This window comes from Sinohyriopsis cumingii, chromosome 7 (genome assembly GCF_028554795.1).
Source record: "Sinohyriopsis cumingii isolate HCF-2022 chromosome 7, ASM2855479v2, whole genome shotgun sequence".
Taxonomy (NCBI): domain Eukaryota; kingdom Metazoa; phylum Mollusca; class Bivalvia; order Unionida; family Unionidae; genus Sinohyriopsis; species Sinohyriopsis cumingii.
This window is the reverse complement of record NC_142967.1, coordinates 46,155,999-46,183,179: the sequence shown is the minus strand read 5'-3', so window position 1 is coordinate 46,183,179 and position 27,181 is coordinate 46,155,999. Positions and strand designations below refer to the sequence as shown.

Sequence of the window (27,181 nt, the reverse complement as noted above, 5' to 3'; positions counted from 1 at the left end):
GAGCACACATGTAACGTACTCAAAATCGATTATAATTAATTAAATATAAAAATATCTAGAGCCAGCGCCTCTCTCTCTCTCTCTATCTCAGTCTCTGTTGACAATCGTATCAAGACAATGGCGAAAATTCACGAAATGACGAGAATGGAGGATTTAGTTTGTGAAACACCATAACGTCTCTAGGCCTGTGAAAAATGGTGGTGTGTGTTAAGTCAAACCGACCAAAAGAAAAGAGAGAGAGAGATAGACTCTCTCTCTCTGTTTCTCTCTCTCTCTCTCTCTCTCTCTCTCTCTCTCTCTCTCTCTCTTGACAATCGTATCAAGACAATGGCGAAAATTCGCGAAATGACGATAATAGAGGATTTTAGTTTGTGTAACACCATAACGTCTCTGGGCCTGTGAAAAATGGTGGTGTGTATTAAGTCAAACCGACCAAAAGAAGAGAGAGAGAGAGAAACAATTGTATGGTCGTTGCAATGTTAACTAAAGCAGAATAATGACTTAGATCGACTTTAAATATATCAAAATAGTATAATTACCTCTTGTTGTTTCGTTGGTTTGCTTAGATTCTATTCAAGGCTAATTTCCTTGCGCTTGTACGTCAATGCAAGCTCATTTTTTTCTCCGTTAACTTTGCATTGTCAGAATCCTTCAGTAATTTACGATATTGACCTCGCATGCAATTGATATTGAACTCACGTGGATAAAAAAACTACTTTCTATTGTAAACAAACAATGGACGCAGACGCCTGCACTTTTGATTTATTGTATTTGTCTGTGGATAAAGTAAACCGACTGAATGAACTAAAGCAGACGTATTGTGGACTGCCACATACCAGCTGCTTTGCCACCTTAGCGTTAACTTTTTTGATACAATGTTTCGGATTTAGGCGAGCTATAGACGCCAGTAAGGGTCCTTACAAATATAATCCAAATGACAAGGCATAAACTGTCTTCATTAGCTCGTAATAAGAATGGTAAAAATATACTTACAGTTTTACATCCTGAATTTTCTGAAAATGTACCTTCTTAGTTCTGTAAATCAGAATTACATAAGCCCTGTAATGGGTTCTCAAGCTTGATTACGCATTTCAAAATTCTACTGTAATTACGACTATATTCCCAGTGCAATTACATCCTTCTTACTGCACTCAAAGTGAAATAATCATTATATTCCATAGCGTCGTTTTGATAATTGCAATTGAAAGTCTTCATATTTTTACCACATTAAGATTTCAAACATTCAATGGAAAAACAGAAAAACACTTGCAGATTTCAACAGTACGCTGCTCTGTCGCCGCAGAAACCTGATGTATTTCATGTAGAATTGGCACATAAATCTAGCCCATAATTACGAAATTTCGTAGAAACGACAACAACCAATAAAAAGGCCAAAATCGATTCATTCCAGATTAAATGGAAATGTTGTTGCAATGCGCGAATACCTTCACAATATGACTCCAAATTTCACCTTTAGGAAAATCAAAACGCCATTTTCTTTTGAAAGTTATGTTTAGTTCGCGAATTTTATCTGGACGGAGTTATGTGCGCAGTAACACTGTTATTGTTGTGCAATGATGAATCTGTGCTTATGTATTTAGTTCGGAATATGGCATACATTCAGTTACTTTGTTTCGTGTAGAGTATTTTTATTTACATAATTAATCCTTAGGTAGAAACAAATGAGCATATAATAAAATGGTTACTGAATTTGTATGGGAAAATATGAACGAGTTTTGTCAGATGGATATACTGCATTCCCAATGTCATGCAGTATTTCCATCCGAAGAACTCGTTCATATTTTCCCATACAAATGCAGTAACCTATACATCTATGTGTCTGTAAGCCAAGTGCTCTACTTTCTCATTAAAAACATCTTTCATGTATTAATCATAAGTGTAACTTATTTTGATTTAATCATTGTGAATAAAAATAGAAACTCAAAAATGAAAACAATCAACTTATCAATATGAAAAGGTGACTGTGAATTGGCACAAACAGACAGAACTACATTTTGTAGCGGAAACACTCAGCAGGGATGTGAGTTCATTCACCCAGTCAATACACAGTTGCCATTCGTCAGTCAACTCCGTTCAAATGGCAAATATATGTATTTGTATGTGATATAAATAAAATATATGGATACTATGCACGCTGTATCAATGATATACCACTCGTTGTATAAATTTGTCATTAAAAGGAAACTCGTCAAGCCTCGTTTCCTTCCAATGAATAATGTATACAGCTCGTGGTATATCACTGAGACAGCGTATATATATATATATATATATATATATATATATATATATATATATATATATATATATATATATATATATATATATATATATCGAAGGTTTTGCACCCATTACTAACAGCTGTATGTCAGCCAGGTCTATCCTTTGTACAGAACTCAAGGTTTGTCACAGAAATCGAGCATCATCTCAGAATATTTTCTTCGGGTGACCAATTTTGCCGACTCCACTAGATAGAACTCCATACGAAATATGACGTTGCATTTAAGTCTCCTCCATACGGATGACATGACCCGTCCACTAGAGTTGGGCTCTCAAGACCATCATTTCGATACTGGTTAAGCCTGCTATGTCTTGCCATCTGGTGCCCATAATCAAGCGCAGGGCTTTCGTGTGGAAGCGCTCAAGTTGCTTGATGTGCTTCTTGTATGAACGCAACCTTACTTTACGGCGTTAGAAATGTTAAATGGCTTGGAGAAATCCCCATTGAAGAGAACGAGTCCTGTCATTCCGTCATGGACAAGTCGGATCATCTTATTGAACTTCCTAGGGCAACCAGATCGTGCTAAGATGACCCATATTGCATCCCTGTTCATCGTATAGAAGGCCTTTTTTGAGGTCTATGAAGACACCGTAGAAGTTCATGTTTTGTTCAATGCACTTTTACTGTATTTGTCTCATTGTGAAGATCATGTCAACCGAGCTCCGATCTGGTCTGAAGCCACATTAGGCTTCCGAGACTTTACAATCAGAAGGTTGAGAAGGACGCGCGCCATAATCGTGCCTACAATCGAAAGGTGTGATATGCCTAGATAGCTTCCACAGTCAGCTTTGTTAAATTTGTTTTAGCATAAGGTGACAATAATTTCGTCTATGAACTCATGTAGCAGCATGGTATCCTCCTCCCAAATGCTGACCAGGATGCTGTTCAGTGTCTCAGGTACCTTAGGGAGAGCTGCTTTGGAGTGTTCAACAGCAATTCCATCCGTGCTTGGTGCGTTGCCAGAGCTTATGATAGGGGGCAAGTCCAGGTCCAAGATAGTTGGCTTCGGGACAATTGCATGTAACGCTGAAGTGTCAAAGGGAAGGGCATGTTCAGTAGGTTGGAGAAGTGTTCCTTCCACTTTATGGTGATACTCTCATTGGTCTTGAGCAGAGTGGTCCCGTCAGAAGAGATTAGCGGGGTGCTGCAGGCTTTCTACGGTCCAAAGACATCTTTTAGGGGCCTGAAAAGCTGTTTCGAGTTGGTTGTGTCTGCGTAATGCTGAAATTCATCTGCTTTGCGGTCCCATCCGCTATTTTGCATAATGCGGAGTTCTCTCTGGGTATGTTCCGTGTACCAAGAATGATTTTTTAGTATGCTTATGGTGTCGACCGCATTAAGGGTTTACTGCCAACCGCGGTTTGCCGGAAAGTTAGTTTATAGAAGAGGCAATTTTAGGACACGTTTTCTAGCCCATTCGCTTACTAAGATGAGCAGTGCTGACGTAAACAGGGATGCTCAGTCGCCTGGGATGCTGTCGGACTTCTTTGCTCTCCTGATTGAAAGATAAACGACCACTTGTCCACAGACCGCATCCGCGTAGGTTAGGAACCAATTCTAACCTTGATCTTTTGTTTTCCTTTTATTTAATAAAGGACTTCACTTAAGTTTATTCTCTGTTTAACAGATGTTCATGCACAATAGACAAACATGTTAATTTATCAACAAAATCTTAAAATTGAAGCAAACATGAGGGGAGAAAAAATGATCTCCAGAGACAGTGAAAACTGTAATTTCAAGAACAATTTTTTTCTTGAAATTATTCATCAAGAGAGATGAAATGCATGTTAGACACAATGACTGTTAGGAAAAATAAATAGCGTATAGCACACAAAGCATGTAAACGAGAGGGAAAGAGTTATATGCATTCGTTAAACATTTGATTTAAAAAAGAAAGATTCCAATTCTTCTAAAGACTTCAACACGTGCATTGCTTGGCTGATAACCCGACAAAATAAAAGAATGAACGAGTGAATAAACGACATGAAGAAAACAAACAAAACAAGCCATGTGAAGGCATATCTTCAGAAAGCCTATATAGCACCCTATGGAAATATAACATTGCTCCCTAATTATAGACAATGGATGTCATTATGGGGTTTGCAAAATCTGACATTACGGATAAACCACTATTATCAAGAGTACGCTATTTCAGGTGAAGAGTGTCTGCACTAAATAAAATATTATTTTCAAAGGTACGTAAAAAAAAGGGAAAGAAATGGTGTGTTTTTTTTTTAAACACGCTCACGCAAGCAAGTACATTTCCATCCCAAATACACAATGCTGTGATAAGGTTCCTGGGGCGCTATTTACCCTCAGTTCGCCAATGTCTGCTTCCTCCTTTCTTTCAATTTCTATTTCGTCCCTTAACACATTTATTCCTTTCCTCCCACTTATATCCTTTCTTTCCTCTTCTATTTCCGGGCCGCTTTTATGCTGACAACATCCTTTCGAAGCTCTCAGTTTCTTAAACGAGTCAATCTGATCCCACGGATTACTCGGAGTGAATTTCCTTTGAACTCAGTTCCATTCACCACGATTCCTTGGACATAGAAGATTGCGTTTACACGTCTATCTCTCTCATATTCTCTAGTGCAGTGCCGAATTGAAAGAAGTCTCTGGCGAATGATCAGGTTTCGCGCTTACATTTTAGACTTCTTTAATCTCCTCCACTACCCCTCCATTCATGGTTAGACCTTTGTCGACTTTACCTGATTACTTCGCTCGCATACCTGAAATACAATGTCGGCGTGTCAAGGTTCCCAGCACCGGATTTATAAAATAAAAACATTCTATGCCTCGGGCATCAACTAAGATAAGAACAAAGGATTCCATCTTTTTGAATTATTTAGGTGGCCCAAGATTGTGTGACACCAATGGTGGGATTACTGATTGGTGTAATAAATTAAATCAGTAAGAAATTTATTTGGACACAAAATTATATTTCGAACAAGAGTTCCGCACGCATCCGTACCTTTATGCAAATAATGACTGTGTGATTATTAATATGGTTCAACAATGCTTGAAAGTTATATTGCAACATAAATTTAGTCTATCCCTTTTATAATTTGACGCATTTTGAAACCATTATAATAATCAGATGAAGAGATATTCATCACGTGACATTCACAGGACAAGTTACCAGCGTTTGCGTCATTTTGAATCTCAGGTGCTCAAATCGAGCTCGATGTTTTAAAAAAATGCAATTATCTGAAGGGAAAAACAATCATGCGCAAAGTTCATACGTTTCGGGGCCCGTAACTTCAGTTTAGTGCAACTCAGAAAAATCAATGATGGCTCGATGAATCGAAAAATATCTCAGGAGTCAAAAAAGCCATAAATTATAGTCGTGTGCCTTCAAAGACGACAAGAGCTGAATGAAAACGAGGGTCAAGAATGGCAGGCAGTTTTTGGAAGTTATGTATCTTGTCTATTGTATAGTATGATAGACAGGGTTCTATATCAGTAAGGGTCATGTGGGTAATTATGTCATTCGGTATGATTTTTTTTTCTTTCAGATTATTACTTTTTTCGACATCAAGTGCGCGTCGAGACGTTGATGTAACAGTTGAATATCCCAGATGTAAATGGATAATTCAAAATGCGGACTGAATCGACGGCTGTTTTATTCCACTCAAATTTATAAATTGTCTGACATTGGCCATGATCCACAAATATGCTGTTTAGATCGACCGTAACTAGCAAACCGCGTGAAATATAGGTGTCAAAAAACGTCCTATGGGTACCCACGTGTCTGCAATACCTTCAGAGTTTTAGTAAAGAGGTAGGCGAAAGTATATCAAAAAGTACACTTCATGTCAATACCAATTAAAGGGCTAATTTATCAGACTAGCTGGGTAGGACTTGAGATAAAACAAACAAAACATCGTTGTCTCGTTATTTTATTCATCACGCAGGAAAACCACACCTTTTCCGAATTTCATATTTACATGTAAGATTCATGTATTACCTCGTGAAAATCATAAACATACTCGGGAGAAATACTGAAATTTAAATTACTACACTAACTGAAAAATGTCTTATTGATATATACAAAAGGATAACAAGAGCATCTGTCCATCCATAAATCCATCCATCCTTCCATTCATACACACACACACACACACACACACACACATATATATATATATATGTATGTCCATCGATTCATCAAAATATCCGTTAATTCATGCATGTATACACTTCATATTTGTAATGTCCAATAATGTTATAAAGGTAATAATTCAACATTTTTTGTCAACATTTTTAAAATTTTAGTGTACCTTCATATTGTCTAGAAATTTGATCGATTTATAACAGATACGTCTGTTAATAAATTAGCGAAACGCGATTATATTACAAGGGATTTGTTTACTTTATATATATTGATCATAAATTTACACGACAGACACAATTTACTAGTTGAATAAAAACACATGTATGTATAACATAATAATAATCGCAGAACTTTGTCTTCATTGATACCTTATTTTACAATATTTATATTGTTCCAACTGTAATATTAATTTCTCCTTATTAAACCATCTTACCCCTGATTCAGGATGTTAAAGACTCACAACTGAATTATTGGGGGCGGGGGGAGGATCCTGAGTCAATGGAAAGAACGAGTTTGATACGACTTAGGGATAAGTCAAGACCGTTAGGTCAAGAATTATTAATCGGCTATGTCAAACAAGTTCTTTCCCCCGACATGGAACAAAACACGCATGCGACTTTATATATTTTACCTATCGCCCTCATCTACGCTTTCGAATTCTTTTTTTCTTCTCAGTTTCATTGTATGAATGAAATGAAAAACAAATTGCCAATTACAGCTGTTCAATCGGTATTTATATATAACAAACAAACATTGAAACTACTTGGGTATCGTTCTTACCATGTATTATTGTTAGATGCAGTGGATGGAACTTTAATAAATCCCAATTTATTTTGAAATTCATTCATACAGTAAATTTAATTATATTTCGAAAGCGCAAAAGTGGCTTTACGTAACAAATGCAAAATAACATTCATGTTTTTTTTTCTTCCGAGTCGGGTGAATAAACATGAGTTCAGCAAGGATCTTGAACGATCTAGCTGAAGAGTGCGCACCATATTTGTGCCATATTTACAGGAAGTTTCTTTCGTCAGGTTCAGTCAATGATGTGTGGAAATCAGCAAATGTCACGGATCTCTGCAAAAATATAAAAATATTCAAGGCGAGCAACTATCGACCTTTCTCCCTTACAGCGTTGGTTTTAGGGTCCCCAAAATATAATTTCTATATTACTGAAGAAATTCTATGAAACATTGATAGATAAATACAGATTTTCAAAAATATCAAATTTATTTTTAAATAATCTGCTTTAATTGTAATCTGTTTAAAATAAACGCAGAAGACTCCTTTGTAAGCTGGACACCACTACGGCATGATGTATAATGCTTTAAAACGGATCAGAAATTTTCTGACAGACAGATCTCAGACTGTTGTCGTAGATGGAGTAACATCATATCCAGCACCGGTTGTTACCGGAGTACATTGGGGGAGTCTCGTCCTATTCCTGGTGTTCATCAGTGATCTACCATCAAGCGTCAAATCCATCACAAGTCTATTTGCGATTGTATAGTCTACCTGGAAATCAATTCCCCAAAGGACTGCAAGAGCCAACAGTAAGACCTGAACGTCCGGCTGTCTGAGAAAGAACTTGAGGTATGTCCTTCCACCCGGAAAAATATAGTATTCTTAGAGTTTACAACAAGAAATCTCCGACCATGTCTAACTACACCCTTAAGGGGTAAAAGGTAGCCACTAAGTATACAACAAAGTATCTTCTAGAGGTGGAATTCTCTAAAGAACACTCTCGGAAATGCCACATAGACAAGATGGTGAAAAAAATGGAACAGCATCCTTGGCTTCCTGCGTCGCATGCTCCAAACAATCAACGAGGCAATCACAACTACAGCATATTTCTCGCTTGTGCGTTCTGGCCTTGATTACTGTTCACGCGTGTGGAACCTACATAACAAGGACCGGATAAACAATACAAATATGGCTCAGAAGAGGGCCGCTAAATACGCTACAAACTTATACAGAAATACAAGAGGCGTCAGTGCAATGCTGGATAATCTCCACTGGGAGTAACAGCAGTCCAGGCGAGCCAAGGCCCAACTGACCATATTATGTAAATGTTTACAATTTTCAAATATACTAGCTAATTTGAACGTAGATTTTCAACGACGTAGATTTTCATACCAAAAAAGTAATAAACTCTGCGTTCTTTCTCGTTTATACACGTCATAAAATACAAGAATACAAAAAAAAATATTAAAAAACAAGCAAAACACAAACAACTAAGTCTCTCTCTCTCTCTCTCTCTCTCTCTCTCTCTCTCTCTCGCCGAAGTGAATTAGTAGTAGGGTATAATTAGGATCCTGTCACTGATTGTTCACTCGTACAGCGTATCCGATCTTAATAGTGCGAGGATTCCAATTATTTGACCTTATGCTATTCACTTTCTATGGACTTATTTATGTGTAACTAGAGGAAAATACAAAAAAGGAAATTCTAAAAAGAAGGAATTCCAATAATATGATGTTTAAAAGGTTATGTCAATCAATTTAACATCTCTTTTCATGGAATCTACCAGATACAAGAACCATGAAAGCTTCCCTTATATTTACAGGTACCTTATAGAAAAATAATGACAAAAAGATATGAGTATTTCTTTCATTCGGAATATTTTAACCGTGTCATTAAGTTAATGCAGTTTATTAAATTTCAAATATGAAATGCAAGGGAAATCGAAATATCAGCTTTGGCATTATTTTACATAAAAAAGGGTGCTAATTTTTGCCATTAAAACTGATTTAGGAATTTATTTAGCTAAAGATGAGTAACTATCTCATGTTTCGGCACTTGTGATTACATTTGAAGTGACACGTTGATGTAGCCCATCACCAGTGCACGTTACACGAAATATGATCTGCGCGCGCGCACACACACACACACACACACACACACAGAGAGAGAGAGAGAGAGATACACATACATATCACATGTGATCTTGACTGCGAGACCATGCTGAGATGTCAGAATCAGAAAATCCGGATCATTGTCTTGATCCGGATTTTCTGATCCTGTCTATAAGACGTGATCCTGTAGTCAAGATCGAATTATTACTATATTGACATTTTTATGTTCAATCTATCAATTTTCATATAATTCAGTAAATCATAATTCAGTAAAATCACTATGCGTAAATAAAAATCTAAAGGAATTGCTTAACATTTCTACCTTTTTAATACGAACTTCATCTTAAATATAAAAGCGAATTACATTTTGTGCAGCTGATAAGCGTGTGACACAACAATAATTAATTGTCACCACAGTCACTGTTAATAGCGTCAAGTATTCGACTTTTGGTGGCAGTAGACTCGTATATGTGATTTACGGCTATCGAGAAGTTGTCAAATTTTGCACCGAGGAAGATTTAACCAACTGGATGACTATGAATGTTCGTGGGCTTATAGCAGCTAAACTGCTTCTCTCGGGTCATAGTGAGAAGATTCAATGAGGACTTGAAATGGGGAATGACAGCCTTATTTTAGATAGTTATTTACAGTAGAATTGGACAAATTGTTGGATGGTGATGATACATATTTGTTACAAAGAATGCTATTAATTTCCTTTCCTATGTCAAGTAAGGCTAAGACATAGTTGTTTACGCTTGTTTATTTGTAACAAGGAAGAAAGCAAAGCCCCTGGTTCAGACTTTATACCAGCTGAAGTCTACGAGGAAGGGTGCTTAGCCCTGATAGAAAAGCTCCACCAACTGTTTTTAATGATGTGGCAGCAGGAGACAAAATACCCGGAAGTAAAAACAGTAACGCAATACTTGATGTAGCACTAAACAGCTTACTACTACGGCAGCAGTCACGGATGTACCTTCCGAAGTTTCATTCCACCCGCTGTTAATATAAGCTCTCATAACCAGCAACACGTAAACATTTTTAAAAAAGCTCGCCAGATAATTGATGAACCAAATCAGTAATATTAGTTGCACGAAAAAGCTTATCCTTTTTGAATTATCCACTTTAGAGTCATGCCAACCATCCCACGTCACGCCATCCAGTCGTCTCAGCTGTAGTAAAGCCATAAAAAAACACGCAATTTTCACTACCAGAAGCAATCTATACTGAACAAAATTGCACGTAGTTCACGTATAAGGCATTGACAATTGCATAAAACTATTACTTACTGAAGAGGAGAATGGACCATGAACAGACAGGATTTCCACAAAATCACTCACTTTGAAACTTCTGCAAATACATTAAAGCAGCTAAAAGGAAATGGGCAGCCACTCATGGAAACTACCCGGTTAGTACAAACGCGTTTCCGCAGTAGAATTGACCCTATGCATACGCAACATGAATTCGTGCGTTGTTGACACGATACAACATTATATAATGAAGAAAACATAGAGATGAAGTACAGATTCTCTTCAATCCAAAATGTCCGCGACAATCAATCATTAGACAAAAACTGTACTCGACGACTAATCGTTGGATAAATTGTACCCGACGACCAGTCATTGGACAAATTGTACGCAATACTAATCAAAGGAGAAATTGTACGCGACGACCAATCGCTGGATAAACTCTACACGACGATCAACCAATCGAAATGGTTTAGACCTACCTAAGATGAAAAGTGACATTCGAGAATTGCATGTCATCAGATATAAAAAGATAAGATATCAAACATCAAAACAGTTCTTTAAAGCAAATCACATTGTACATCTAATGCCGAATATTAAAATTTAGCCCAGTGATCAGCAAAACAAAGATGATGTAATCGTGAACATCATTTACATTTTGAACAAAACTGAATAAAATAAATCATGGCACACAAGTACCACTTCTCATTAATGGTTCGTCATTAATATTTACATGCCGTGTTGTTATTTAATAATACATTACAATTTGGATTAACGTTTAGACAAATCCCGTAGTCCATAGATTTCTACATCACCATTTCAGTCTGTCCATCGTATTAGCCGCAGTTATTCTCATATGAATATTCCATGAACTCGTTTACATTTTACACTGTATGTAATGTCACCAGATAACTAGAATCAAAGGTCATGTTAAAACAAAATTCATTTATAAATTTATGTATTTAAAATTGTCAATACAGGATTTTATCCTGATTCTGGTAGGTAAAAACATTTAGTTTTCTGTGACTTTAGTTACAGTCCCTTGTTAATGTGCCCCACCTCAACAATTTACTCCATTAAACAGGACAGGGGGATGATGCAATGCTTCGAAATCAGCCCAAGAAAGAAACCGCATCACTGTTCCAGCGCTGTATTTATTTATATTTGTTGTAAAAGAGCTGTAGAGATCAATACTAAGTTATCCACTCTCTCAAATGGACCAATTTATACTTCTAATTTTTATTTCCAGGCATGACTTTGATGATAAAGTTGGACGATAGAGATCCAACCTCTAATCGACTTAGACACTTTACCCAATAAAGACATCGCTGTCCGTATCATCTGATTTGTATTGTGTGTCAATGTACAATTTCCATCCATCTAATAGTTCAAATGGAAGTAGTTAAACCTTGAATGAAACTCGCAGTCGCTCCCTTCTTTCCTCACCTGAACACTGTTTCGGAGGCAATTTAGCAACTCCCAACGGATCTGGCGAAACGTCTGGTAAATCCGCATTATTGTGATTGGCGGTAAGACTCAGAGTGATATAGCTGAGTGACGTCTCACTCTCTGGGCTGTTAGTATCCCGCGTGATGTCTGCATTATCTTGACACAGTGCCTCCATTTCAGATTTGCGAGTGTTAGCGTCTAAACCCCTGCCGCCGCAGGAGCTAAACTTGGCAGTGGAGGAAGAGGTCAAAAAGCTTTTTAATCGCCGACTTCTGAAGGCGCGATCGGAACGAAAAAGCATGCCATCAATCTCAATCCCAGGATGTACCTTTGTGGATCTCACGAGACAACATCTGAAACGAGATTTTACCTCTGTTCGGAATGCTTCATTGAGCCAGCAATAAACAAAAGGGTTGTAGCATGTGCTACTTATGGCGATCCAGTGGCAGATGAAAAACACCGTGCTGTTGTAATGAAACACTTGTGGGTTGGGATGAAAATCTGTCAGGATGTGGTATAAGTTCAGTGGCATCCAACATAGTGCGAAAACAATAACGACCGTGATCAACATCTTAATGCTCTTTCTCTTTGCTTTTTGCTGTGTGGCCTGTTGGTTCTCAGTTACGGCCCCTACATGCGTGCGCACCCACAACTTTCGAACTATTCTACCGTACGTGACTGCGATGACGGTCAACGGAAATACGTACTGAAGAAAAATGGTGATGACAGTCAGATATTGTTCCCATTTTTCATTCGGGTCGGGAAAATCAGAAGCACAGCGTTTTGCTTTTGTTAACAAAAGATCCACTTCTTGTACCGTATTGTAGAGTCCGAACGGAAGCGATAAGCCGATGGCAATTAGCCATATCAGTCCCAGGACTACCAAACCTATTGGCTTGCTCATACGCGGGCTAAGCGGGTACAACAGCACTTGCTGACGATCTAAAGCAATCCCCATTAGAGTGAAGGTCGAGATATAGACGGAGACCATAAGAGAAAAGTTCATAAGTCTACACATAACATCTCCAAACGGCCATTCGTCTAATAGGTTACGTGCAATATTGAACGGAACGTTGAGAACAGTCAGTAGAAGGTCTGAAACAGCAAGATTGGCAATGAAGAAGTTAGTCACTGTATGCATACGCTTGTTTTTTATTACCACGTGACAGACCAGCGTGTTGCCGAATACAGATATAATGATCAAGGTGGCGTACGCCACAATTAGAACTATATCCCATAAGACCCACTGTCTTTCTTCTAGCAGTTGGGTGTTTGACAAGTTTTGGTGTGTCTCATTTTCAAGCTGAAAGAAGGCGGCCAAAGAGGGGTGGCCTGTTTCATTAAACCCTTTTTGCAATAAGCGCTCCAGCTCATCAATAAACGCCATAATGGTTTAGGAATGCTTCGAAGTTCTACAATTGCAACTCACATGTATTTTTTAATCAATTAAGAAAAAAGTGTATCTCAAACAAATGAATTTTCCAGTTTATCCGGTGATAATAGATATTTACAGTTCTCAAAAATTATGTTTTTCTTTTACTACCTCAAGTAAGAAGATTTTCACAATGCCTGTATTCAACACTTCATTAATTCATTTTTGAAATGGGGGAGGTTGCAAGCGGTGAGTCCAAATGAATTCTAAGAGAAACGTTGAGTTTCAGTAATCACCGTGTCCAAATGAATTCTAAGAGAAACGTTGATCTTCAGTAATCACCGTGTCCAAATGCGAATCTGGATGAGGGGAATTGGTTAAATCCTGAAAAGTTGCCGATCAAAACCTTCATCAGAACGCAAAATCAATCACATTGTCAATGAGATGCTTGAAATATAACGTTCACAATGTGTCACTGTCTGTAAAATAGTCTTCATACAGTCTTTATTAAGAGCATTTGATTCTTCTTCCTTATGTGACTTAGGCCCCAACATGAACGGTTTTGTCGGCTGAGTTGATTTCCACCAGCATGACGGGAAGAGCTATGTATTTCATTACACCCAGTTTTATTTCTTCTTCTGAAAATAGAAAGCATTTAACATTTATACTTCTTCATTTTCCAATAAAATACAAGCCACTTGTTTGTAATGCAAAGGTTGTGCTTCCAATAAAATTAGATGATATTAACCCTTGGACCATACATAACTTCGAGGTAAGTTCCACGGATCATTTCTCGAATGCATGTCAATAGCTGCCATTCAGATTACTTGTCTATTAACAACACAAGGATTGATAAGTTACGAATGATCGAACTATTTTTTTTCATTTGTGATCTCTCCGTCAGTTATAAAGGCAATCCAACTGTAAAAGCAGCCGAAGTGGTTCGAATAGATTTTGTTCATTTTTTTGCAAAGAATGATTTGCAAACAAAATGCTTGATGTTTCTATAAAGTACAACACTGACATACATCCGAGCCATATATTTGTCTCGCAGAATAGCTGACGTAGTTCCGAATGCCCTTTGACGACGACCACAAGACGAAGATGAATACAAAAAAGTTTATAATTCAGTATGTACGCTTGTTTATTCGTCTGTATCGTTCATTATTCAAGCAATACACCAGTCTGTCTCTAACCATCTCGTAACTGTAAATTAACTGCTTTATTTAAAATGCAAGAAAAATTATTTTAGATCGTTGAATTCCACACATACGTACGTACGTGCATACATACATACATACATACATACATACATGCATACATACATACATACATAGTCGAAAGTGAAAAAGCAGATTCAAAATTTCGTCTTTTCATGCCTAAATCTGAATTTTTTTAAATTACACTGAACCACCGCGGATGAAAACTGTAACATACTGGGGATCTCAAAGCAGCTCACCTCAAGACCGAGCTAACAACGGTAATAAAAAAAAAATAATGTTGAGCCTACTAGATCGATGTTTGCTGTATTTTAATTGACCTCAAGACAATATTGATTTTTAGTGTAATGATTTTTGAATGAGCTAATGCCACAAATAATTAACTATGGACCACAAATTCCGAAAACTCGGATTTCACACTTTTATGTTATATTCTTGATTCACTTACGTATGATTTATCAGCATGCGTTTCTAAGCCATAGACGAAGATCTGTATTGCATGCAACATATTTACGAAACAGGACCGAAACACCTAATACACTTTCCTGTCTCAAGTTACAAAACACTTGCAAGTGAGAATATTAAAAGATATGATAAGGGTTATTTTACGAAACTAATTAATGCTACCATAAAGTCCCGTGAATATGGTTCAGTATGTATGGCGTCTATACCGAGTTATTGATTAATTACCCGGAAATACGTCTTCTCAACACAAATCCTTACGTGGATAATACATTTCCTTAATTAAAAGATATATACAATTACATTTTGTCAGGAAGAATAATTGCATGCATGTATTGATGGAAACAGCAATACAAAAACTGCTGTCCCTAATGACCACATTCGTTTGGGACACACACACACACACACACACACACACACATATATATATATATGTACGTATATTCATTTCATGTGTACATACAACAGCTTTACTCAACGTAGATTTTAAAACAATACAAAAGGATGACAAAGAAATAAAACGTACAAAATTATTACTGTGCACACTCATATATTATAGTGGAATATATCAAAACATTACTTTCCCAGTGAGGGAAGAGCAAATAATAGCAACTTTATTTTTGCCTGTATGTCGTGAATTACGACGTGTTTCTAAGCATCCCTCTGCGCTTTGTCTGAAAACAATATGGCGGCAGCCGGGCACAGTGATGTCATGGTCTATTTTTAACAAAAAGTTGAATTCAGTACAAGCGCCATACTGACACACATGATCATTAAAAAGTGACGATGCTATAACTGGAAATACAATTACCAATAGCACATACCGCAGGTGTGTAGCAATACAAAATAGAGAGGCATACATAACAAGATAGATATAACTAATGTGATTTTCCTCTATACAAAATATTGAAACAAAAGGATTCAATATAACTTCTTCACTACTTATGCATACTTAACTTTTCAAGAAAGATAACATGTCTCGATTTAGTACGATACTGAAACACTAAATATGTGAGAAAATACTCTTCAGGAAAAGGACAAAAAATATCTGTTCTTGACTGAGATATTTAGCGATTTCCGTTTTGGCTTATTTGTAGCTAGAAAAATATATGTAGCGGTAATTAAATTAGAAAATAAAAGAACAACGATCCTTATCAAGAATATGTTTAGCCAGGTTTTGCTCCAGAATCATTAGGAAGAACCAGTTAATAAAAACGTGCGTTACGGTTAAAATTGTAGGTCACAGCAGCGTGTTACTTAAGACAGCTACATTCACGGTGTAGGTTTTAGAAATGAAACACGTTTCGGACACAACAAAATCAACAGTTACGACTATACTGCTAAAGTTTAAATTCCGCATTTTAAGAACCTAAATCAAACATTTTATTTGTTAAAATGTTTCAATTTTTATATTGTTTTCCTTAAAATCATACTATTTGACGGTGAACATAGAGAAATCAGGTAATTTAGTTTAGAACATATATATGAGTAGTAAATAGGGGCGATCTAGGGACAATGGGACTGGGGACTATGTAAATTTAACATGGGAAATATTGTCGCGGCACTCTAGGGACAAGGGGAATTTAACATGGGAAATATTGTCGCGGCACTCTAGGGACAAGGGGTATTTAACATGGGAATAGAGTGTGGGTCTGTCTAGGGACAAGGGGAATGGAACATGGAACTATAGTTTGGGTCTGTCTAGGGACAAGGGGAATTTAACATGGAATTTTTTTTTAAAAAAAAAATAAAAAAATAAAAAAAGGTATTTAATTGAAAGTCAATCTCTTTTCGAGAAATGTGGGTGGCCCTGAAAAGGGCCTTTGGGTTTCTTCTTCTTCTTCTTTTTCTTCTTCTTCTAACTCCTCCACTTCTTTATCCATCCCCTTATTTTTTCCATCATTCCTTTCTTCTTCTTCTTTTCATTTTCCGGTATCCAGTCCGGGTGACCCATGGCTCGGAACTTCTGTTGGATTTTTATCCAGTTAGCGTTCAGTTTCTCTAGTTCTTCCTTTATCTTTCTATTTTCTTCTTCTTTTCTATCTTTTGTCCACCTGTCCTTTATTTTCTCCACTTCTTCATCTATCACCTTTCTCATCTTTTCTTCCCTTTTTTCAATCTTTCAACACTCCTTTTGACAAAGGGCCACTCTGACCTTTTTTCTATCTCTTCCAAAAACCTTCTTACTTCTTCTACCTTCTCCAGGGCCTCTTTTAATGTCCCCACTCTGACATAAGGGGGATTTATTAGCCCTCTCAGTCTCTTCACTTCTTCTTCAATTAATCCTTCTATCATCTCACTGGCTAATTTTAGTTCGTTCACATAGTGCACACTGGTTCTTAACCTCCAATCTCTTTCAATCCTTTCAACCCCATATTCACCATCCACCATCCAAAAATAAACATGCCTTAAATCATTGAACAGTTGGGACACTTCCATCTTCTTTTTTTATTCCTTAGAATGGTGCGAACGACGAATACTGTGGGTTCTTATAGTGAAAGCGCGCACGTGATGGAAAACATCCCCCTAAAACAAAATTGATCTTACCTAGATCATTACTTAAAACGCGCGGACGTGAAGGAAAACATCCCCTACTTTTCTCATTTCATATCATCTACTATTCAGATAGGCTAACCAACAATAAACTAACCCAAAATCTACCATCCACACACCCAAATCATTAAAATCAAATCCCAATAATCTACTATCCACACTAACCTATGCTAGCGCTTATTAACACACAATTATATACATAAACTTATACACTCACACTAGGAAAAAGAGTCAGTGTTTATATTTACACTACTCTACATTCACACACTGGCAAATCCATTACTATTTCTTTTCTAGAGTATTGGGTAGCCCTGAAAAGGGCTGTTTGTTTTTGAACTCCAGTGACACCTGGTTAATGATGGCACCTTCCAGGCCTGGCACCACACACACATCTTCTTCCCCAGTCTCCTTTTACTTTTTTTCTTGTAAGCGCAGAGGGAGGATGATTGGCTTCAGCACCCCAATCCTCTGTCTCTGGTATCTTGTAAGCCATTCTCTCTCCTATTTTCTTTTCCTCCTCTTCCCTCTGTCTTCTCTCCTCCTCTTCCTTCTTTATTCTTTCCTCTTCTATTATGCCGCCTGACATATTCCAGATGTATCTGGAGTTCAAGAAGTTTGCTTATTCTGGTATTCATTGTCTTGTTAACGAATGAACAGGGTAGCTAGACTGCCAAGCGAGTTTCAATTTATACTAAAAGCGCGGACGTGAAGGAAAACATCCCTTAAAAACAAAATTGATCTTACCTAGAGCATGACCAAACAAACGCGCGGACCTAAAAGAAACACTCACTCACTTTTTTATACTGCCCATCACTATTCTAAAAGATTTTCATTAATCACTTCAATATACTATTCACATACGCAAAGCAATCCAATCAAACCCCAAATCTACTCTCCGCACACCTCAAACAGCAAAAAACATGATCTTAATCTACTATCCACACAAATGTACATGAGCACTTACAAACACACAATCATATACACAAACACATACACTCACACTATAAAAAAGAGTCAGTGTTTATATTCACACTACTCTACATACACACATTGGCAAATCGATTGTTATTTCTTTTCTAGAGTATTGGGTAGCCCTGAATAGGGCTGTTTTTTGTTTGCTATGGCAATCTTTTAGTTTCTAAGAATGCGACATCCTCTGAGGATAGACTTTCTGACGATAGGTCTGCTTCTTCGGAAAGAGAAGAAGAACTCTTTGGTGTCGATACGACAATCGACAAAGCCTCTGTCAGGTTCAGTTTGCTGCTGCTGCTGCTGTTGCTGCTGTCTCTGAAGTCTGTACTTCTCTGTCCATTCTTCTTTCTCCCTGTTCACTTCTTCTCTGAAGAGCTCTTCTATCAGGTCTTCGGGGCCCCGAGTGGCCGAGTGGTCTAAAGCGCTCTCCGTTACGGATCACTGCCATCTCACCTCTGTCTGCGTCGGTTCGAGTCCAAGGCTCGGCTAGCGTGGGTACGTGGGAAAGCCTGCCAGTAGCTTCTCGTGGGTCGGTGGTTCTTCCCTGGGTTTTCCAGGGTTCTTCCTCCACCATTAATACTGGCCGCTATGTATAGCCTATCGTGTGCTGAAAAATGGCGTTAAACACTACAACAACAACTACAATCTATCAGGTCTTCAGTGACTTTTAACATTCTCACATTCTCTATCTCTTTTGGCTTCGGTATCAGACTGTGTCTGACCCTATGCAAATTCACGTAGGCTTCGTTTAGCTTAGCTAGTTTGGAGCACATCTTCGTAGGAGGATGAGTCGACAATTGATGGTTAGACTGGAAACTATCCCGGTTCTTAAAGTCAAAGCGCGGACGTGAAGGAAAACATTCCTCTACTGTTTTCGAGCCGCAACGTTCAATGAGTGTCATGAGAGGGATAGAGAGAAGTCAAAGAGCATGAATCAACATTCTTATAGCCAAACAAAAGACAAAGGCATTTTTTTCAAAACACAACATTTTTTTATTCAAAATCACTTAACACTAACCAACAACTCTAACATTTTCAACAATAATCCAACAATATAACATCAAACATTTTTTTCAAATCACAAACATTTTTTTTTTCAATTTACACATTATTTTGGACAGGGCTGACAACGTTGTGAATGAAATTGTGATTTCCACTGTTGGAAGTCATTAGGCCATTGATGGACACTACGTTTCCTAGCTTGAGACAAAAGATAAGCATAATGGTCACAGAACCATCGATCTACTTTCACATCGTTTCTTGAAGAAGAACGAGGATCAAAATGAGTCACTAAATGTTCTAAGGAAAAGCCCAGGCTGCGATGATGCAGAAAATACACACAGTACTGTCCACACACCAAGGAATCTGTGCCTTGTAATTTCACATTATTGAATCGGGTGATCTGAGCATTTCTTCTCATAAAGTCAATGATATCGTCTTATAAAGGGGGCAATCCGTACGAATCGAAATATTCCACACATCCTTCTTGAGGAAAGTAGACGGCTACCCAGTGGGTTCCTGGGAGATGACTATCGTCCGTGTTGATCACATAAGCTAGATGGTCTTGAGGTTTGCGATGAGGGAGTTCATCTTTAGCACAGACGCCAGGATTCCAAGAAGCCGTATACGAACTGTGGTTCAAAAGGTAATAAAGTTCCCAGGTATCCATGTTTTTTTCTTCTTCACAGGTAATGATAAGTCATCAATTCGATCCTGACCTTTTGCTTGAAAATGTCTGACAAGTAAAAGGCGTTTGGCTCCGACTTCTTATTCTGGTCAAAGAGAGATTCGATGCGACGGCGTTCCAGAGACGTTAATGGAGGAGAAGAATGTTTATCCAAGCCTTTATACCACTCGTTCAACACGAATTCTATTTCGTTGACACCCCAAGCTTTGTCCAGATATTCGTCCAATTTTTCTTCTTGGCTCAACATCAGACATTTGTCGTGTTGAATTTGACTGGGATGATCGTTGTGACATCCATAGCACTCTTCCTTGATCAATTCTTTCATTACATCTGTCAGGAATGTGGCAAAACAGGAGACTAAGTGGGCTTCTTGTTCTGGCCATCTTGACTTCATCATGATAACTTCTTCGTCTTGGGATTCTTCTTCTTCTTCTTCTTCGGTCTCCTCACATTCCATTTCCAAAGTTTCTCCACTAGGTAAAGAGGGATAACAGTCTTCCATGGCTTCTAATAGTCTAGAATGACTTCTCTCAAACTGTTGATTTCTATGGTATTATCGAATTCTGCATACAGGAGGACGTTCACCGTCTCTGGTAGATTTGTAGTAAACTGAATTTCCACACGAATCTGGCCAGATTTTATAGGGTGGAAATGTCCCTCGTCGCTGCCTTGGTCTGGAGTGAAATCGAAAACCCACAAAGCGTAGCCTCCTGCGTAATCCTCGTACGTAATGCCGTGACTGGTGTTGGTTCCTAACTGACCGGTAGCTTCGTACAGGGACAAGTACGACCTCAAGTAATTCTTCGCGGCACCAAAGTTAGGTTCGAAAGGTTGGGTACACAAGGTTTTGCCATCGCGACTGACTTCAATTTTGGACACATTGTAGGGTTAAAACTCAAAAGGGTTTTCGTTGTAGGCTCCGTTGAATGCTGAATTCTTGACGATACCAACGATTAAACGCTTGGGTAACTGTCCTTGGAACAGATGATCTTCGATCATGGATCGCTGTCCAGTGGGAATCGTGAACGTTTTCACTTCCACTCGTCGGGTCGTTTCCCACTTTAGGCAACACTTCCACACGACGCACGTAGAGTCTGGCTTCTTGAATGATAGTTTTGTAAGTGGCATCAGCAGCAGCCATTAAATGGAAAGAGGCACTGCTACGATTCAGTCTCAGGCGGATATCCACCCCGTTCAACAAATATTTTTCTTGTAACCACATGTCTAGATGCAAGCGATCCATCAGTTCTAAACTACGACTTTGTGCAATTTTCGTTCGTCGTTCTACAAATCCCGTTGTATTTTGAGCATCCCCAGCAATTGTAAGGCTGTTGAACTTAGTCGCTTTGTCAGGTTTCCATACCACGCAAGCATCCAGATGAATGTTCTTGGCTTCTTTTCCGTACGTCAAGAGATTTTCCAGGTAGGCCCGATAAGGGTAAGTATCCATGCTGCTGCCGACCAGTTTGTTATTCAAGTACAAGTCCACTTCGCTAAACAAGGAATGCATGAAATTATTGACGGGAGCTACTGCTTCATCAGCGTCTAGGTTAGCGTTGGGTGGTTCGATCACTTTCACTTTCAAGCACAGGTAACTGCTATTCAGATCGATGTAATCTTCGGGCTGTCCTTTGATTTCAAACTCGATGGGGGCGGAATCCGTCAAAGAGGAGACGGGCTGAAATTCCACCCACTGGGATTCTTGCATGGTCATCATGGTGGGGGGCATGGCAAACAGTTCCAGTTCTGACTTGGAACAAGCACAGGACTCTCGGTGCATCATTTTTTTCTGTTTTTCAATAATCGAAAATGTCTAAGTCTCGAACGGTTCTTCTTTTCTTTGTCTTTCTAGCTTTAGACGTGTGAAGTCTGGTGAAAGGGTGTTTTCTTCGTCGTCTCTTTCTGTCTTGTCCTTGCTGAATGCCTGACTCGGTAGCGTGCAGGGCATTTATAGGTGTGTCTCGTCGGCCTAAAAGGTCTTTGCCCGTTTGCAGCAAGACATTTTTGCCTACCCTCAAGAAAGCTTCTTTGGGGTTTTGTTTGTCGATGATGACATTTTGGAGAAATTCTTTGCCTTGTGTCAATACCGCATCTTTCAAGGCGTGCAATCCGCGTGTCACCATTGGTTTCAACACCGGGGCCACCGAACGAAAAGCCGATTTTAGCAAATCTCCTAAACCGTGTCCTCGCTGTCGAGCATCGCCTCGGTACACTGGATACATGACTTACGAGTCGTGAGAGAACCGTTTTCGAAAATGGAGTTTCACCGTGACTTTTCCTATGGTGAATGGAATATTTTGTCCCAGATCTCCTTTTATGGCAATGTTGACCGTGTCCAAATACGACTTGCTGACAGGCAAATAGTGAGGATGTACAAATTCGCGGTGGACGGGGTAAGTGTTTCCACCTTCCACGTCAGCGACCGTGGCAGAATCCACTTTGAAAGGAATGACACGCAGTAACGGTACGGAGGTGTGTCTCACCAAGTTGTACTCCACCACATCGGAGTACACAAATATCAAATTCAGTCCTTGATTCAGTTCTACCGGGGCACGAAAAAACTTGGCAAAAGAATCGTTGTCGTAAATGACTGCTGATTCGGGTTTTTGTTCTACTATCTTCCTCAGCTCCATGTCCCCGCCCAACATGGCAAACAATTCAGGACAAAATAAAATGGACATGATTTTACCCCCTTCGGGAAATTTCATGAGGAAGCGACGAGCTACTTTATGGTACTCCAGGGTGACACTTTTTTTTGACACTCTCCAAAGCTTTCAGAAACACGACATTAAATCTGGAGGCTATGGTGCTCACCAAATGTTGACCACTAAAATAATAGCCTAGGGGAATAAACAAGTGATAGGTGGTCCACTTTTGATTTTTTGTGCTAGGGGTTTTCTTGTCATATTTGACATGGGTATCCAAGTACTGTTGCAATAAATCGTCATGAACTTCCACCGTAAAAAAAATTTTGATTGGGAAGGACATTGAGGACTTGGGTTGGGTGAATGATTTCTACTAAAGCCACTTCCCAATGGGCTTCGTGATCTAATGGGATGGCCTGAGGTAAGGTTTTAACCCTACAATGTGTCCAACGTGTTGTTGGGAAACACCTCCATGGAACTGTCACTGAATAAGGTTAAGTAAAATTGGTTTTGGTGACTTATAATTCCAGAGTTCTGTAGCTGTCCGAGGGGTTACAGGACGTCAGAGGCGTGTCTCCGCCCAAAATAGGGTTGTTCTTGTTGCAGTGGTGACTGGCACTGGCACTGGACACAAGGTTCCTGTGGTTCCCGTTCGAGGTGAATTTCAGGGAGGGATTAGGAAGCAGGTAACCGATGCAACTGCTCAATAAAATGGTCCACAATTGTTTGTCTCCTTGTTGCAAACTCAAATTGGCAATGGCTGTCCCGATGACACAATACACCACGAAGATTTGGCAGAAAAAGACTATTTCCGTTTTAGGCGCACGTTCTCCGCACCACACCCACAAAGGTTGTTTTTGTAAATCTTGCAGAGAAGAACTGGGTAAAGGAGTGGTCGATGTAGCTGCATCTGTGTGAAAGGGCATTATGGTCACTTCTTTTTATAGGCGATGACTTGCGAAGCGTCGATCTAAGAATCAAAACTGGGTGGATATCCTTTCCAACGTACTTTGACTTCTTTGACACGTCGTTTGCCCACTTTACGAGTTCTGTGTTCGAGAATGCTTTCGATGTCGTACACGTCGTCTTCTTTTTTGGTCACACATTGTAACTCGGGCAAATAAAACGTTCCTTTAAGCACTTCTCCGTTCATGTCTTCCAATTTATAGACGGCAGGATGACGGCCATGCACTCGTCCAGTGACACGAAACAATTCTGTCGTCCAGTTAGGTAAGTAACCTTTGTCGAAAGTGCGTTTGGTTTTGCCAATGCGTACCCGATCTCCTACGGTCAACTCTCCACTTTTCTTGGGGACAGCCCTCGTCGGGGACGTACCAAACAGGTGCTCAAACACGAGCACTTCGTTGTCGGGAGTCACTTCTTGCGGGGCACGTCCAATGCTTCGATGGTAAGATTGGTTGTACGCTTGCATCAGGTGCGGTAAGATGTCGATGTACTTCAGAGTGTGGTGATGCGTAAAATATTTCCACATGCGTTCTTTCAAAGTGCGTTGAAAACGTTCCACGATGCTAGCTTTCGTATCGGGATTCTCGGTGGTAAAAAAATTAATGTCACGTTTCTTTAATTCTTTTTGGAAAGCTTGGTTCAGAAATTCGGTACCTTTGTCCGTTTGCCATCGAAGAGGGTGACGACCGCTTTGTTTCAACACTCGTTGCAGGCCTCGCACTAATTCGTTGCTGGATTTGGAAGTCACGACCCAGGCAAATTTGGAAAAGACGTCGATGACACAAAACAAATATTTGTAACCACGATTGTAGCTGGCCAAATGAGAGACATCGGCTAAATCGGCTTGCCATTGATAATCGATGCCTTCCACTCGGGTGCGACTTCTGGCAAACTTGCGTCGAATGGGTTTGTATAAAGTGTAGGTAGCTTGTTCTTGTAACCATCGTTGCACTTGAGGTAAACGGAGACTTTTCAGTCGAGTTTTGGCAGCACGATACAATTTTTGAACTCCTGCGTAGCCTGCAGGATGGGAGGGATCGTAGTAAATGCTGGCTAAGACTTTTTCCATTTTTTTTTGTGTTTGGGGTAGCATCTCTGGTGACCCCTGTGGATGGTAGTAGTGGTGGTGGTGGTAGTGACGATGGTGCTGCACTTTTCATCAAGGTCTTAAAATCTTTCAGAGTGGGTAGAGCTGTTTCGTCTAAAGCTTTCTGGTGAAAGAGTTGCAGTCGTTGCAAGAGTTGACCGTACTTTTGCGATTTTTCTGTTTCGGACAAATCTTGGCGATCCATCAAGGACTGCAATTCGTGTTGTAACTGAGACATCTCGCTCAAATGGGGATTGGGAGGTAAATGCGGGTGCGTTGTTCTTGCCAACGATGGTATTCCATCCATCGTTTGTAAGGCACTAAAGCTAGTTTTCGTCCTTCCCTGGGGTTGTCAGGGGTCGATTCTGAGATCTTGGGACTTCAGAGGGCCTTTTTATCCTGCTCCCACCAGTCCTCCCAACATGGTTCCCAAGACTCCTTTCAGTAAGGGGCCTAACAAGAGGGGTAAAATGCCTCCACGTTGGACCAACATCTTCTTCTTTTGACGAATGGGAATTTTCTTTTGAACCATTTGGCGAAGAACATGACGATGTTTGCCTAAGCATTGTTTCTGGTGTTTGGACAAAGGGATCGTGCCTTTCAAGACGTTCAAACAGCATTCGCACACGGTATCGATGGCATCTTTGGAGGCTGATTGAATGAGTTTTTTTCGTAGGGGTGGAGAAGCTTTGGACAGGACAGATAACATGTCCCCATGTTTGACTAAACGAGGAGGCAGTCCTTTCCTTTTCTTTCCTTGGGGTTGTTTAGAAGAGGGATGTTTTCTGGAGGGTGACATCTTCAGGAGCACCAAAAATACTGATACCCTACTTGGTCACACACCTTTTTTATACTGGAACGCGTCGCCACTGATTGTCTTTACGTCGTATCAACTTCAGGACAGGCATGACACGTCGTGCAGGGGTACGTAACGGACTAAATCGAGCCAGTTCTTGCTTGGACAAATCCAGTAAACTTTGTAACATGCCCGATCTTTCTTGGACTTTGATTTTGGGAGAAGGTACTTTGTGAGCAGCAGCCACTGCCACTAAATTGGAGGGTCCTGCCACTGGGGAAGTTCTTGGGGTCATCAACGGAGAAGTTCTTGGTGTGATCAACGTCTCCAAGTACTCTTCAGTTCTTGGTGTCATCAACGGAGAAGTGGATGAACGTGAGGCTGCCGGAGACGCAGTCACCGTCGTGGCAGGTCGTGGTTTGCGAGTGTAAGGTTGCGTCCTGGCCGAAGTGCCTCTCTTGCGACTAGTTTTCTTCTGTGGGCTTTTCTTTTTCTGGGGACTTTTTCTCTGTTTCTTTTTCTGGGGGCTTCTTTTCTTTTTCCGGGGTGGTGTCTAGTAAGAGGAGGGTCCCGCCACTGGAGAAGTTCTGCTTGGGGACCTGGTCTTTTTCTTCTTCTTGGAACTTCGTTTGACTTTTTTCTTGGGGAGAAGTTTGGGGGCATTAGGATCCCATCTTAAGAGAGAGCGACTGATGACCCCTCCGAGAGTACCGCTCCCTCCAGGTTTCAAAATGATTTGTTTTTTGGTTTGAGTGTCGATGCGGCGATCGGTCAGTTGGGTCAAAGCGACTTTGTTTCGATCAAAAAAGCGTTTGGTTTGATGAGGAATCTGAATGATCCCTTGGAGTAATTGACGTGCTGTCACCGTGAACCATCGTAAGACTTCTTTGAGACTAGCTTCTAAGACACGAGCTCGTGTTTGTGGATTTTTTTCTCGACTGATGCCATACAAGACACGAATCAATTTGACGGGAAGATGCGACTGAAGGGACGTCATGTTCAAAATGTGTGAGACAGACGAAAACGGTCTGAGGTTTTTATAGATTTTTTTTGTGGAATGAAATTAAGTCGAGGACGGAGACGTGTACAGGACAGGCCCTCCGTCTTGGCACCAGTGGCGAAACAAGTGGGTACGAAATCGCAAATCATCGGGGGTCGTAGGTTTCAAATCGACGAGTAAGTAGGCGTGTGGAGTTTGAGTGGCATCGTCGTACGCCTGAGTCAGCCAAGGCGTTCCTAACTGTTTGGCTACGACTTGCACTTGCGATTTATCTCGAGGGCTTTTAAACAAGACCACGTAATGCGCATTGAGATTGATGGTGCGATGGGCTTTACTTTGTTGAAACAAATTTTGGGTGATGTAAACGACACTGGCATTACGGTGATGCCCTTTGCGTGTGAACCACAGTTTAATTTCTTCTTCGTCTTCTCCTAACATGTCGTCAAAAATGACCAAA

General features: G+C 39.7%; 1 protein-coding gene across 2 annotated transcripts in view; it reads right to left on the bottom strand.

Annotated features, from left to right (window-relative positions):
- Positions 1–6,185: 6,185 nt before the first annotated feature.
- Positions 6,186–27,181, bottom strand: part of LOC149795138 (G protein-coupled receptor 83-like) — an 88,273-nt gene continuing 67,277 nt past the window's right edge. For both annotated transcript variants that reach the window (XM_089964848.1, XM_089964849.1), the window contains exon 2: positions 6,186–13,974. In XM_089964848.1, coding sequence (XP_089820974.1) covers positions 11,918–13,351 — 1,434 coding nt within the window. In that variant the 5' untranslated portion in view covers positions 13,352–13,974 and the 3' untranslated portion in view covers positions 6,186–11,917. The remainder of the gene's footprint in view (positions 13,975–27,181) is intronic.